General features: G+C 40.1%; 1 protein-coding gene across 6 annotated transcripts in view; it reads right to left on the bottom strand.

Annotated features, from left to right (window-relative positions):
- Positions 1–15,377, bottom strand: part of Nubpl (NUBP iron-sulfur cluster assembly factor, mitochondrial) — a 326,050-nt gene that overhangs the window by 272,632 nt on the left and 38,041 nt on the right. For 5 of the 6 annotated variants that reach the window (XM_052738504.1, XM_052738503.1, XM_052738506.1 and 2 more), the window contains one exon: positions 7,865–7,955. The exons of the other annotated variant lie outside the window; for it this stretch is intronic. In XM_052738504.1, coding sequence (XP_052594464.1) covers positions 7,865–7,955 — 91 coding nt within the window. The remainder of the gene's footprint in view (positions 1–7,864; positions 7,956–15,377) is intronic. 6 annotated transcript variants of the gene reach the window in all.

Below are 15,377 nucleotides of genomic sequence, written 5' to 3'. Positions count from 1 at the left end.
CACTCTAGTGCAAAATTACTATCTCACAACAATAGAAGACTAGTGTGGATCTTCCTCAATTTTTTTTCCTATTTAGTCATTAACACACACACTGTATGTAGATCCTCAAATAAAATCATCTGACATTTCCATTTTAGTAACCTTTTTGCAGGTCTTAAAATTTTCCTACTTTATTAGCTCAGTACATTAAAGACGCTCCTCAATAAAACTAAACCCAATAAACCTACAGGTATTCCAGTAGTAAACTAGTGTCACAAAACACAAAAGCAGACATTTCAACCAACGAGTGGCATTTTAGGAAGCTTAGACAAAAGCTCAACCTTGTCGCCCGGGAGGCTGGGGTGTTGGCTCGGTGGGTCGAGTGCTTCCTGTGGAAGGGCCTGAGTTCAGCTGCCTGGCAGCCACACGAAACCCAGGTGTGCCGGCAGGTTATCTGTAACCACAGCAACTACCACTTGGGATTTATTTGCCACTTCAACTGAAACACCTCCTCGTCATTTATGCCTCAGATTATACTTTGGCTAGACTATAACATGAAATTTGAGTACTGTTACTTCAAAAATTAAAATGAAAAACAAATGGCATTTGTTCTTATTAAAAACAAGGTTATATTCAGACATAAGTTTCAGCAACTACCCACTGGCTGTCAAAACAGTGTCAACCTGCTGACGTTCATGTACATATGCTTTCTACAAACTGGCTAGGCATCACACGACAGATCTGACATAACAGAAAAATCACCACTAAAAAACTAACAAACATTCTCAGATTAAGAAACCAAACACTGGGGCTGGAGAGATGGCTCAGTGGTTAAGAGCACTGACTGTTCTTCCAGAGGTCCTGAGTTCAACTCCCAGCAACCACATGGTGGCTCTCAACCATCTGTAATGAGATCTGGCGCTTATAATAAATAGCTAAGTCTTAAAAAAAAAAGAAACTCGAAGGTATATAAAAATATATCGGGGCTGGAGAGATGGCTCAGCGGTTAAGAGCACTAACTGTTCTTCCAGAGGTCCTGAGTTCAATTCCCAGCAACCATATGGTGGCTCACAACCATCTGTAAAGAGATCTGGTGCCCTCTTCTGGCCTGCAGGCGTACACGCAGGCAGAACATTGTATACATAATTAATAAATAAATCTTTAAAAATAAAAAAAATAAAAAATAAAAAAGAAACCAAACACTGGCCAGCAGAACAAGCAGGCTGCCTGCAGACCTGCTCCACTCTGTTACCCCTGACCTAACCCTCAGGGTGCCCCTGGCACTGCAAGACAACACCAGCTAAAGCTTCCCCTGCCCCTGTCCACACCTCCTGGGGATCCCACAGACCATGTCCCCCTGGCCTTCCCTCACCGCCTAATGGCTGTGTCCCAACACCCAACTCAGGCAGACACTCCCCCGTCTAACCATAGGCTACACCTGCCAGACCATGACCATGTAGGCTGCCCATGGACCTTCTCCACCCTCTCTGCTCCCCCAGACCCAATTCACAGGGTCACCCCTAGCACTGCAACACACCATCTCCCCCTAACCTCCCCTTCCCCCAGCCTCTAACACCAGCAAGCATTCCCTGTGAACACATCAGCCTAGCAGGTCAGTAAAATAGGCAACACATAGCCAACACACTCTCTAAAAACCCAGAGAGGAAACAGAAACGAAGGAACAAAATGCCCACCCAACCAAGATAAACCCAGGAATCAGCACCTTGACCTACAATCACCCCATAGACATCAGCATAAGATGTAAGAGCCAGGGAAACATGCCTTCACCAGAGTCCAGCCATCCTACCACAACAGGCCCTGAATATTCAGTTAGAGCTGAAGCATAAGAAACAGACCTTAAAACCAACAATATGAAGATGACAGAGGTACTTAAAGAGGAAATGAAAAATCCCTTAAAGATATCCAGGAAAACATAAACAATTGGAGAAAATTAATAAATCCTTCAAAGAAAACCAGAAAAAAAATATACAGTTGGAGGAAATTAATAAATCCCTTTAAAAAAAAAAAAAGAAAGCCAAGAAAAAACAAACATACAAATAGTTGAAGGAAACAAAACTGATCAAGACTTGAAAATGGAAATAGGAGAAATTCCCACAAACAGAGGGAATTCTGGAAAAAGAAAAATTTAGGAATGAAAATAGGAACCACAGTGGCAAGCTTCACCAATAAAATACAAGAGATGGAAGACAGATGCTCAGGCATTGAAGATACGATAGAAAAAATGGACAGAGGGGTCAAAGAAAATGTTAAATCTAAAAAATGCCTGACAAAAAACATCCAGGAAATCTGGAACACTGTAAAGAGACCAAACCTAAGAATAACAGGCATAGAGGAAGGAGAAGAATCCCCGCTCAAAGACCCATAAAATATTTTCAACAAAATCATAGAAGAAAATTTTCCTAACCTAAAGAAAGACATGCTTATAAAGGTACAAGAAGCATACAGAACACCAAATAGATTGGACCAGAAAAAACAAATATAGATTTTATCCCAAAGATTCAGGGATGGTTCAACATATGAAAATCTGTCAATGTGTCAATGTTATCCACCATATAAACAAACTAAAAGAAAAAAAGAAAACACATGATCATCCCATTAGATGCTGAAAAAGCCTTTGACAGAATCCAATACCCCTTCATGATAAAAGTCCTGGAGATATTAGGGATATAATGGGGCATACCTACACATAATAAAGACAATTTACAGAAAACCTATAGCCAACATCAAATTAAATAAAGAGAAACTCAAAGCAAGTCCACTGAAATCAGGAACAAGACAAGGTTGTCCACTCTCTCCATATCTATTCAACATAGTACTTGAAGTTTTAGCGAGAGCAGTAAGATAACTGAAGGAGGATAGGAGAATACAAATTGAAAAGGAAGAAGTCAAAGTACCGTTATTTGTAGATGATATCCCACTACAGAAATCCTACAGCTGATAAACATTTTCAGCAAAGTGACTGGATTCAAGATTAACTAAAAAAAAAAGCTCTCCTGGACTGGACCTGCCTGGACTGAGTCTACCAGGTTGATCTCAATCCTCGGGGGAGTCTTTGCCCTAAAGGAGATGGGAATGGGAGGTGGGCTGGGGGGAAGGGGGCGCGGGGGGGACGCGGGGGGGGGGGAGAACAAGGGAATCAGTGGCTGATATGTAGAATTAAATTACATTGTAAAATAAAATGAATAAATAAAAAAAAGCCCTCCTATATACAAATGACAAATAGACTGAGAAAGAAATCAGGGAAACATCACCCTTCACAATAGCCTCAAGTAATATAAAATATCTTGAGATAACTCTAACCAAGCAAGTGAAAGACTTGTATGATAAAAAAAAAAAACTCCAAGTCTTTGAAGAAAGAAATTGAAGAAGATATCAGAAAATAGAAAGATCTCCCATGCTCATGGATCAGTGAGATTAACATAGTAAACATGGCCATCTTACCAAAGCAGTCTACAGATTCAGTGTGATTCCCATCAAAATCCCAACACAATTCTTTACAGACCTTGAAGGGACAATTCTCAATTCCATATGGAAAAACAAAAACTCCAGGATAGCTAAGATAACCCTGAACAATAAAAGAACTGCTGGAGGTATCACCAGCCCCGATTTCAAGTTGTACTAAAGAACTATAGTAATAAAAACTTCATGGTATTGGCATAAGAAGACACACTGATCAATGGAATCGAACTGAAGACCCAGACATAAACTCACACACCTATAGACACCTGATTTTTTTTTTTTTATAAAGAAGCCAGAAAGACACATTGGAAAAAAGAAAGCATCTTCAACAAATGGTGCTGGTCAAAATGGATGTCTGCACATAAAAGAAAACAAAATAGATCCATATTTATCACCCCACACAAAACACAAGTCCAAGTGGATTGAAGACCTCAACATAAAAACAGACACACTGAACCAGATAGAAAAGAAAGTAAAGAACAGTCTTGAAAGTATTTGTAGCAAGCTTTCTTGTTGGACTATCTTTTGATCTCCAGCCTCTAAAAAATGACATGGAGACTTATTAATTATGAAAACTTGGCCTTTATCTTAGGCTTGTCCCCAACTAGCTCTTATGACTCAAATTAACCTGCTTCTCTTAATCTATATTCTGCCATGTGGCCTTTACCTTTCCTCAGTATGGTATGTCCCACTTGCTCCAAGTGTACTGGTGAAATCCCCAGGCCTAGATTCCTCTCCCAGTTCCTCTCTCTGCCCAGAAGTCCTGCCTATTCTTTCGTGCCTAGCTATTGGCTGTTCAGCTTTTTATTAAACCAATCAGAAGGCACCTTAGGCAGAGACACATCTTTACAGTGTACTAAAAGATTATACCACAACAAGCATTGACATAGGAGACAACTTCCTGAACAGAACACCAATAGAACAGGCACTAAGATCAACAATTAATAAATGGAACTTTATCAATTGATGGTGTCCTTACACTCTTCAGCTTCATAAGGCAAAGGACAACATCAATCAGACAAAAAGGCAACATGGGAAATGATTTTTACCAACTCCACATCTGAGAGGGGTCTAATATCCAAAATATATGAAGAATTCAAGAAATTTGGTATTAAAAAAACAAATAATCCAATTAAAATGGGGTACAAATCTAAATCTCAATAGAGGAATCTCAAATGGCTGAAAAACACTTAAATGTTGAACATGCTTAGCCATCATGGAAATGCAAATGAAAACTACTTTGAGATTCTATTTTACACCTGTCAGAGTAACCAAGATCAACAACACAAGTGACAGCTCATGCTGGTGAGGATGTGGAGCAAGGGGAACTCTCCTCCTTTACTAGTGGGAGTGCAAACTTGTACAGTCATTATGGAAATCAATATAGCAGTTCCTCAGAAAATTGGTGAGCAATCTACCTTAAGACCCAGCTATGCTACTCTTGGGTATATACCCAAAGAACATGCCATCCTACCAGAAGGACATTTTCCCAACTATTGTGGTCTTATTCATAATAACCAGAAATTGTGCTACAGGCAAGATATGCTGGGGCAATGGTGACTCAGAAATCGTGGATTGGCCAACCAATGTTTGGTTTAACTTCAGACCAAGCCATGAGAGGAAGCCCACACACTACACTGCCTGGATGGCCAGATACCAGAAATTGGATGGCCCAGAGGCCTAGGATGGAACCAAACATAACTGGGGAAAAAAATCAATACAATTATTCCTAATGATATTCTGCTATACTCATAGATCAAGTGTCTTGTCCACTTGTCATTAGAGAGGCTTCCTTCAGCAGCAAATGGGAGCAGATGCAGAGACCTACAGCCAGACATTATGTAGACAGAGTCTAAAATGGAGGTCTCCATTGGGTCCCTCCCCTCAGAGATCTGGGAACCCCACAAAAGAGGAGGAGAAAAGACTGTAGGAGTCAGAGGGGATGGAGGACACCAGAACATGGCCCACTGAATCAACTAAACAAGGCTCACATGGGTTCACAGAGACTGAAATGGCAAATACAGGACCCATATGGGTCTGCACCAGGTCCTCTGCATATATGTCATGGCTGTTAGCTTTGGTGTTTTTGCGGAACTCCTAACAGTAGGAGCGGGTGTGTCTCTGACTCTTTTCCCTGCTCTTGGGACTCTTTTCCTCCTATTGAGTTGCCTTGTCCAGCCTCTATATGAGCTTTTGTCTTGTCTTATTATATTGTGTTTTGTCCTGTTTGGCTGTTGTCTCTTGGAGGTCTGCTCTTTTCTGAAAAGGGGGAGTAGATCTGGGGAAGGGGGTGCCAAACTGGAAGGAGTGGAGGGAGGGAAAACTGTGATCAGAACGTATTGTATGAGAGAAGAATCTATTTTCAAAAAAAAAAATAAAAAAATAAAAATAAATTAAAAAACTAAAAAGAAACCAAAAACTATTATAAATTTGGGTTTTTCCATCAATTACTAAATTCACTTTCCTTGATCAAATATAAAATTTCTCTTGATAGTCAAGTCTATAATGTCCTAATTCCACAAGTTGTGGAATTCTCTCAACAAGGAAAAGACTATGAGGAGAATGGGAAAAACACATAATCTATACACTTTACCACTGGGTTTTTTAATGACCAAATCAATGAAAACTACATTATCATGCATCAATGTAGATAATAAAGAAAAGAGGCAATACTGAAGCCACTGGCCTCCGGAGTTCCCAGCTCAATCCAGGAAGAGGAAGTTCCAGGTCACTGGAACCTGTCTCCAGCCTAAACATGTCTCTCATAGTTTTTCAATATCGTTAGATAATTTTATGCTGTGCTGTATTCTCTGTAACAGTAGGACAGAGCAAATTAACATGACAACATGCAGAAATGTCAAAAGGCCTACTAGTATGATGGTACCAAGTTTTGTAAGACTCAAAAAATAACTTACTGCTGGGGTTTTAAGAATTCACACTGTCTTGGAAGACCTAAGTCATCCCATTTATTTCCTAGGGAACCAAGATCACCGTGCATCACAGAACGAGCTTGAGGCTGTTGTTTTGTTTTGCTTTTCAAGCTTTCCAAGGTTTCTAGTGCATTGAAGTTCATTTCAAGTGTTGCTTGAGAAAAGGGGGGTTGCGCTCTGCACCACACCTGTGTGATGTGGGTCAGTTTTCACACTCGTCCTTAAGGACACAGATGTTCAGAGTGCCTGAAGTCATCACCACTCTTCCTTGGTGACACTGACATCAGGGATCATGTCACATGTTTGCAAACTGTGCTGCACCAAAAGGAGAAGCCTTTTCAGGTGTTTTCATGAGATAAGGAAACAACTACGAAGGGGCTGTTTGCAAAAGACCCCTAAGGTCATATAAGACCCCTAAGGTCATATAAGACCCCTAAGATCTGTTGTCTCATAAAGAATAATCTAAACTTCTGCATAATTGATGCCTGCAAATAAATCACATACATAACTACCTTAAAGAACAAATAATGCCTAATCAATTTTAATTATAATAAAAACAATACAATAACCTCAATAACCTAATAAATATATAAATACACATATTTTGTTCTAGAAAACAGAAGGCCTATAAAAAAGAAATTATTCAATTTTATATATTGTAACAATTAGAAATCAATTTTATTTAGAACAATTTCATGTAAAACCATTTTTAATAACCAGTTTTTACCATTTTTATGACTGTATTTCCTATACTAAAGACTCTATATTTGGCCGAGTGGCAGCGGCGCACACCTTTAATCCCAGCACTCAGGAGGCAGAGGCAGGCGGATCTCTGTGAGTTTGAGGCCAGCCTGGGCTACAGAGCAAGATCCAGGACAGGCACCAAAACTACACAGAGAAACCCTGTCTCAAAAAAACAAAAAACAAAAAACAAAACAAGAAAAAACAGAAAAGAAAGACTCTATATTTGGTAGCCTTACAAATATGAACAGTGAAAATACTTAAGATTTATTCAAAAAGCTACTTCTTCCTATACCAATGGTACTAAAACCACATGGCAACAAACCATTGTTTTGAGGAGTTTATAGATGCTCTAAGAAAAATGTGACAAAAATCTGTTTGTAAAATATAACTTTCATTAAATACAAATATATTTCTACTCAAATATTCTCATACATGTACATACATACTGTAAATAATGGATACTTAATATTTTTATCATGTACTAGTACTAGGAATTGTTCTGAATGTTCCATTTACATTATTTCTCACAGTAACTGTGACTCTGTTGTATGTGTAGGGGCCAAGGCACAACAAGACAGGATGGATTCCTCAGAGCCACACAGTTGGTCAATGACAGAACAGATTCAAACCCAGAGAGACTGATGCCAACGTGATTTCTGATCTCCTACACTACATGACATATAAACAAGTGCCTGACAGTCAGTGGGTACTATTTATCTCTTTGTACTTACTTGGTGATAATTCTGGATTTCCCTTCAGGTTCATCATCTTTGGAATGGAAGGGCCATACACATCTACATCTAACAAGCCAACCGCCTTGGACTGCAAGAAAACCAAATTCACCATAAGATTATTCATAATGTTCACAGGACAAAAAAGTTTACACAGCAATAAGCCTATTAAAAAGAAAACGTAAAATATTCCAAAATCATAAACAACAGGAAGTAAAAGCATAAACTACCTAAGATACTTGTTAAATTAGTGTTTCAATAATCAACTTGTTCATGTCTCTTCCTGTACAGTCTAAAGAAAACTAAGACCTTTTTGGTCTAAACATGATTTTGGAGAAAAAGTAAAACACAAACAGAATTGGAATGATTAGGAAAGCCTAATGAAACCCCAGACGATGGAACAGACTTCTGGAAGGCCCTAAAATGAAAAGCAGACCATGGAGACCAGATTCTATTATAGGAAGTAAGGAATTCAGCTGCACATCTGGCAAGAGAGAGAGAGGGCCGCGGCAACAAGGCCACTGGCAGACATAACACAGCCCCCTTACATACAAACCACAGCTAAGTACACAGGCCTGCCTTCTGGAGGACTCAGAAACAGCCAACTACTGCTTCCTGTGATGGCTGCTCCAGCCGAGAAGGGCAGAAGAGCCTGAGTCTCGGCCAGGTAAGAGTTAATCAGCAACTTCGTCAAGGAATGGAAAACAAAACCTGCTGCTTGTAAATACATTGTCTTTCCCTCCACCTCCAAATCTGTCTTTGCTGTTTTTCCCATCCACGTAAGCATGCTAATACTAACTGTACCTCACTGAGTCTTACAGCTCCTCCCACTACCCCCAAACCCCAGCAAGATAACACTCACAATCTCTCCATATCAAGAAAATACAAGAAACTGAAACAACCCTAAATCTTCCATGATTCCTGTTTCCAGACATACAATTACTTTTCAACCCCCATCACCTGGTTCTGTAAATATCTAAAACAAGATAAATTCAACATTTACACTCCTAATCTTACACTGACTCAATTCGCAGTTCTAAGAAAACTACTTAGTCCCTGTGTGACTTGGTCTCCTGGGTGTGAAGAGAGGAGATTGATGTCTGTCTGTATTGAAATCCCAGCCTAATCTAAAATAAGAATGCAAAAAGGGTATTTTGCTTTTAATAAGATGATTATGTATAAAATTTAGTTTTAATACGCTGAGGTCACGGCTGTAAAAAGGGAACATTCCTGAGAAATTCTGCTACCTTTATCCACAGGAGAACTTAGTAGGGCTACAGTAGAATTAAATTTACTGTGAATAACAAATTTCAAGTGGGTCATTGACACAAATATCTAAGCTTCTTCTAATACTATCTCATTGTAGGATTGTTTCTGTGAAAACATCAAGAACTAAAAAACCACTACAAAATAATAAATCTCAAAAAATGTAAGGTTGTTTTTCGTATATTAATGTTGGTTTTACAGTAACTTGAAGGAATGAGGTTCCAAGTTTCAAAGTGATCTAATTATTCCTTTCAAGTAAAATAACTCAGCCTCTGAAATTAGTGTTCTAGCCAAACAAAAACGTAACTGTATAAACTGAGGGCATGATCACTCCAAGGAATGAATGAGCAGGTTTTTATTGTAGGTATGGGGGGAGGGCAACACCAGAGGCTTCTGAAAGAGTCCAGAGCAGAGAGAGAAAGGAGAACACCGAACATGGCCAGCAGACTGGCCATGGCCATGAAAGGAGAGGGTCTCTGAAATGTGGAACAGGTACTTGTGATACCGAGGGAGCCTGGAGGCCAGTGTGTGCTTTGGTTTACTAGCAGGCACCACAGAGAGCCATTTGTCCCTTCGGCCAGTGATAAGGGGACTGGTTCCTTTGGTAGAGGGGAACCAGCTTCACGAACTCCAGAGGAACCTGGGCTTTGGTCTAACTTGCAGAATTTGGACCTGACAATAATAACCAAGGGTCCTACCTAAGACTGCAGCACCAATATCATCACTGCTAGATTTTTAAGTTCCCTTCAAAGTGTGGGAATCCATCTTCTATCTGATCTTCTAGAAGAAAACCAGGCCTTCGTGAACCCTTAGTACCACAGTTCAAGAAACATATCGAGATCCGCTGTCACATTTGCTGTAGTAAGAACAGACATACATACATGACGAAGATGGAGAACATGCATTGCCGCATAAAAATAAGAGGGAGAGCATGATCACAAGGTTTAGAATTTGCATTTCTCACTTACTCCTCGCAGCAATACCAAGGTGTATCATCCCTGCTACGGTAAGAAGAATGGAGACTAACACCACAGTAACCATGTTTTGTCTTATTTAGTTGTTCCATGATTTCTGTCTTAGGATGAAGCAGAATCAAACACAAGGCAAACCTCATCTATCGCCACCAGAATCTTAGCACAATCTAATTACAAAAGACTTAAACAGTGACACATCTGTTTCTCAGCAAGTTGCATTTATGCATATTTGTGTATACACATGCATGTATGTGTGTGTGTGTGTATATATATATATATATATATATATATATATATCACAGAAAAAGGCTACCAACTTGGGAAACGGGACCTGGAAGGGGTTGAGGGAGGGAGGCTGGGTAGGGCTGGAGGGACAGAAGAGAAGACAGAGAGTAATGTAATTCTATTATAATTCAAAATACATTTTTAAAAGAAAGATATTGACCAATTTTTATTTATTTCTTGAGATTATAATATCACCTTAAAGAGTCACCTCAAAAATATTTTAATCCTTGTGGTTCATATGATCTCTATAGCAACTACTCAGTATTACTACTGGAGCATCAAAGGCTGCCTAAACAACATGTAAGTAAATCAGCATAGCTGTGTTCCAACAAAATCTTACACACACACACACACACACACACACACACACACACGCCAACTCACAGGTTATAGGTTTCCAACATCCAATCTAGAGAACAAACTTTTCATGACCAAGTTAATCAATGTACCCTTAGCAGAGTCATGAATAAGCAGTTTTTTTTTCTTTTTTGAGATTATAATTACATGATTTCTCCCTTCTTTTTCCTTCCTCCAAATGCTCCCATACAGCCTTCCTTGCTCTCTTTCAAATCCACGGCCTCTTTTCTCAATAATTGTTATTACATGCATATATGTATTTGCATATACATATATATTCCTAAAATGTAACCTGTTGGATCTGAATGTTACTTATATGTACATTTTCAGTGCTGACCATATGGCACTGGACAACCAGTTAGTGTGCTCATCCCTGGAGAAGACCACCTCTCCCATTCCCAGCTTTCCTCAGTTGCCTATAACTCTCTGTGTGGGGCTTTTCTTCATGGGCTTTTCCCCATCCAGACTGGAATGTTCACCAGCGTCATCCTTGTTCAGCTCACATTTGGGTGGTCACGTTGGTGAGACTTTATGGGTGTAGCTTCTGATGTATCAGGAGACACAGTCTCACAGCAAACTTCCTGATCCTCTGGCTCTTACAGTCTTTCTGTCTCCTCTTCCTCAATGTTCTCTGGGCCTAAGCTGTGGGACTATTTTGTAGATGTACCCATTGGGACTGGAATCCACAACTCTACATTTTCTATACTGGTTTCCTATACTGGCCTCCATCTTTTGAAAAGAGCGTTTTCTTGATGAGGGATGAAGATTCACTTACCTGTGTGTATAAGGATAAATGTTTATAGATTGTGCTGGTTTATTAAATTAGTGGTTGTTGATTCTTCTCCAATGACCATGACTTCATTAGCACTGACTAGTTAGTCAGGTTTCCAGTACCAGGCAGGGCACACCTCTTGTTGAGCAGGTTTAAAGTCCAATTGGAGAGCTGTTGATTACTGCCAAGGTATGTGTGCCACTACTGCACCTGTGAGACTATGGTGCCATGCTGGTTGCTGATGTGGTGCATAGGCATCAAAGCTGAGTAGGACTGTTGGCTACCTCCCTCCTTTGGAAGTTTCCATGGCATCTTCTGATGCCATGAAAGCTAGTCCTGAGGGAGGGAACATTCAGGTCAGTTCCAGCTCAGGGCCTCTGGGCCGTTTCTGAAGGGGGTAATGTCTTCAGCAATAGGGACTTACCCTCCACCTCTGGAGAAAGCCAAGGGCAACAACAATAGGCTGTATGTTAGGGGAGTCTCTTGGACAACCCTGACCAACAACTCAAAAGGGGGTTTCTCATGTCTAGGACTGGAGTTTTTGTAAGGTGGTCTTCCGTTCTTAGAGCAAGTACCATCAGCCCAGATAAGAAAAGTTCATTAAAACTATATATGTATATTTATACATGGAATTGTGTGTGCATTATTGGGTTTTTTAAAGGCAAATAATTAATAATATTATTCCTTGTTGCTTTTTCAGATATCTTTATTGTTATTTTACCCACCTCCCTCATCCTGTATTTTTCTTATATTCTCTTTTTCATTAATTGTTGTTATATACATACACACACACACACATATGTATGTATTCCTAAATACATGAATACAACCTGCTCAGTCTGTATCATGTTACTGGTATGTATGTTTTCAGGGATGACCATTGGTATTGAATAACCAATCAGTGTGCTCTTCCCTAGGGAAGATATCTTCTCCCACTCTCAGCTTTCCTTAGCTGCCTGTACTTCTTTGTGTAGGGCTGAGGCCATCTGGTCTTCCTCCACCCATATACATACACATGTCTATTGTTATTGCTCAGCTCATGCATAGGCAGTCATATTCGTGAGACTTTATGGGTGTAGCTTCTGACATTTCCAGAAGATAAAACCTCACAACAAACCCCCTGATCCTCTGGCTGTTATGATCCCTCTTCTCCACTGATTCCTAAGCCCTAGGTACAGGAGTTGTATTGTAGATGTATCCTTTCGGACTGGGCTCCACAACTCTGTATTTTGATTGGTTGTGGTTCCCTATAATGGTCTCTATCTGTGGAAAGAGAAGTTTCCTTGATGAGGAGTGAAGACTATACTTATATGTTGATATAAAGACAAATACTTAGATCATAGTTAGGAATTATGCTGGTTTAGTAAAGTGGAGATTGTAAGTTCTCCTCCAAGATACATACATCCACTAGACCTCCGTAGCTGGCTAGATTTCAAGCACCAGGCATGGCTTCCCTGCAGTTGAGTGGGCGGGAAGTACAGTTAGAGGGCTGCTGGTTACTGCCAAGGTGTGCATGCCACCACTATACCCTTAGGGTCATTGTGCCGTGCTGGTCACTGATGCGGTGCATGGGCATCACAGCTATGGAGGGCTGTTGGTCGCTTCCCTCCTTTAGAACTTGGTATAGCGCCTTCTGTTACCATGAATGCTAGGCCACAGGGGAGAGGCTCTCAGGTCAGCTCCAGCTCAGGAGCCTCTGTGCCCTAGGGTCTGTAGTACATGGTGTCTGCAGCAATAGGGACTTACACTCCACCTCAGGGGGCAACCAAGGGCAATGGTAATAATGTTTTGCGAGTCTCTTAACAACCATGACCAACAACTCAAAAGAAGGCCTCTCCTGCCTGGAAAACAGCTCTTTTAATGTCAAAGGATTTATCTCAGAAAAGATTGACTTCCTCATCCTTAACTGGCTGATTGTTCTGAACAATAAAGACCACACTTTTCAGACTATTTTCCAGAGCCAATTTACCATTGTCTTGCTTAGAGTTTAGACATTAATAAGTAAAATCTTTGTCCATTAATGGAAACACCAAAGCCTTCATGAATTAAATAATATCATACCTAAAACTGCCAGGACTGTTACCATTTCTATGAAATAAACTTAACTTCATTTTCAAATCTATAATTCAATCACATTCAAAAGGTGACAATTATACGTCATTTGTTCTTTGTAGTTTACTTCATTACTTCAGTCTTAATTTCCTTTATCTGTGAGAAATCACTGACCAAAACCAACAGGGGAAGAAAGGGTTTATCTGGCTTACACTTCAAGACCACAGTTCATCACTGAAGGAAGTCATAGCAGGGACTCAAGCAAGAACCTGGAGCAGAAACTAAAACAGAGACCATGAAGGTCCATGGCTTTCAAGCTTACTTCCGCTGGCTGCTCAGTCACCTTTCTTACAAAGCCCAGGCCCACCTGACCAGAGCTAGCGCTGCCAAGAGCTAGCACCAGCAATGGGCTAGACCCCCTATATCAAGTGGCAATCAAGAAGGCCCCGTGGACACGCCCACAGGCCACGCAGTGCCCGCAATTCCTCAGCTGAAGGGCCTTCCTTCCCAGCTGCGTCCAGCTGGCAACTGGAAGCTAACTATGACAACTGTTAGGTAGACTTCTATGTTCAATATCTAAATAGTCTTTGATTTAATTGTTAAATTTCAATTCCAAGACAATTCTATTCTTTAGAAAAAATATATAAACAAGGTACGTTACAAATGAATGTATGCAGCAGTGCTCATCTAAGTCTCAAAATACTTTTCCACCTCCTTCTTATCAGAATAATTATACTTTGTCAAGAAGGCTTCCATTAGCATTTTCTGTATCTTTAACTCAAAAGAAACAATCACCACAAACACCTTATGAATACACAGCAAATAAAATTACTATTAGAAAAAGAAAACTGCAAACTTAACTATTATAATTGTCATCTTTATCGTCATAAACTTAGCTAAATGTCCTGTCATCTAACAACATACTCTTTTTCTGACTCTGCTGCAGGTCTCTATACCTAGCAGATAACACAAAATAAACCAAACCCTGAGATACCACTTAGGTTTTGGATTGTTCCTTGATAATATATACATCCCAACCTGTGAAAGCTGTAAGGTGGCAGAATTATTCAGAGTGATTATACTGTTTCATTACTCCTCATGAAAGCTGCAATTTGAGAGCCTACATGTCCTATTTTTTTGAGCTGGATTTCAAAGGCGGCAACAACAGTGTAGATCCTGCTTTGTTCTTGCGGCAGGATTTACCCTGAAGATTGTAAAGCTTCTGACATGCTCCTTTCATCCCTCTTGTCTACTAATATAACCCATCAAAACAGCATCTGAGAGCACTCCCACCCAATTATTCCTGAGTAAATACTCCTTTCAGATTTGCCTTAAGCTTGTCCTTCCCACAGAAGTACCCAGCTAAGACTCCCATGATTCCCAGCATATTATATTCAATGTGATCTTAGCCTGGTAATTGGTATTATTCAATTTGGGGTTGAGCCAAGCCTCTTTTTTCTTGTCTTTCTGCCTATCTTTAAGTCAAAGTGTCAGTCAAAAGAGTTTCAGTCTCTTCCTGGAGAAAAGCACATTTCCTGACTCTGTTAGCTGGGATTAAATAAGAATCTGACTGTCAAGAACTAATGTTTGAGCCAAGTACAGAGAGCAGTTTCCCATTGCTTGTCAAAGGGATATCTAAATCTCCAAGTTCAGTCAAGACAGACAGAGGAACAAGGGCACCTGAAGGATGAGGCTCACCTGACAGGGGAGCACAGCTGGAGAGGCCTCACGGAAGTATAAAAGAGTCTTAAATGACAAACACATTGCTTGTGAGAGAGCTGAGAAAGCAAAAATGAAAGAAAGGAAC

The sequence above is a fragment of the Peromyscus californicus genome, unplaced genomic scaffold (genome assembly GCF_007827085.1).
Source record: "Peromyscus californicus insignis strain IS unplaced genomic scaffold, ASM782708v3 Scaffold_15__1_contigs__length_86483966, whole genome shotgun sequence".
NCBI lineage: Eukaryota > Metazoa > Chordata > Mammalia > Rodentia > Cricetidae > Peromyscus > Peromyscus californicus.
This window is presented reverse-complemented; position numbering and strand designations above follow the sequence as displayed.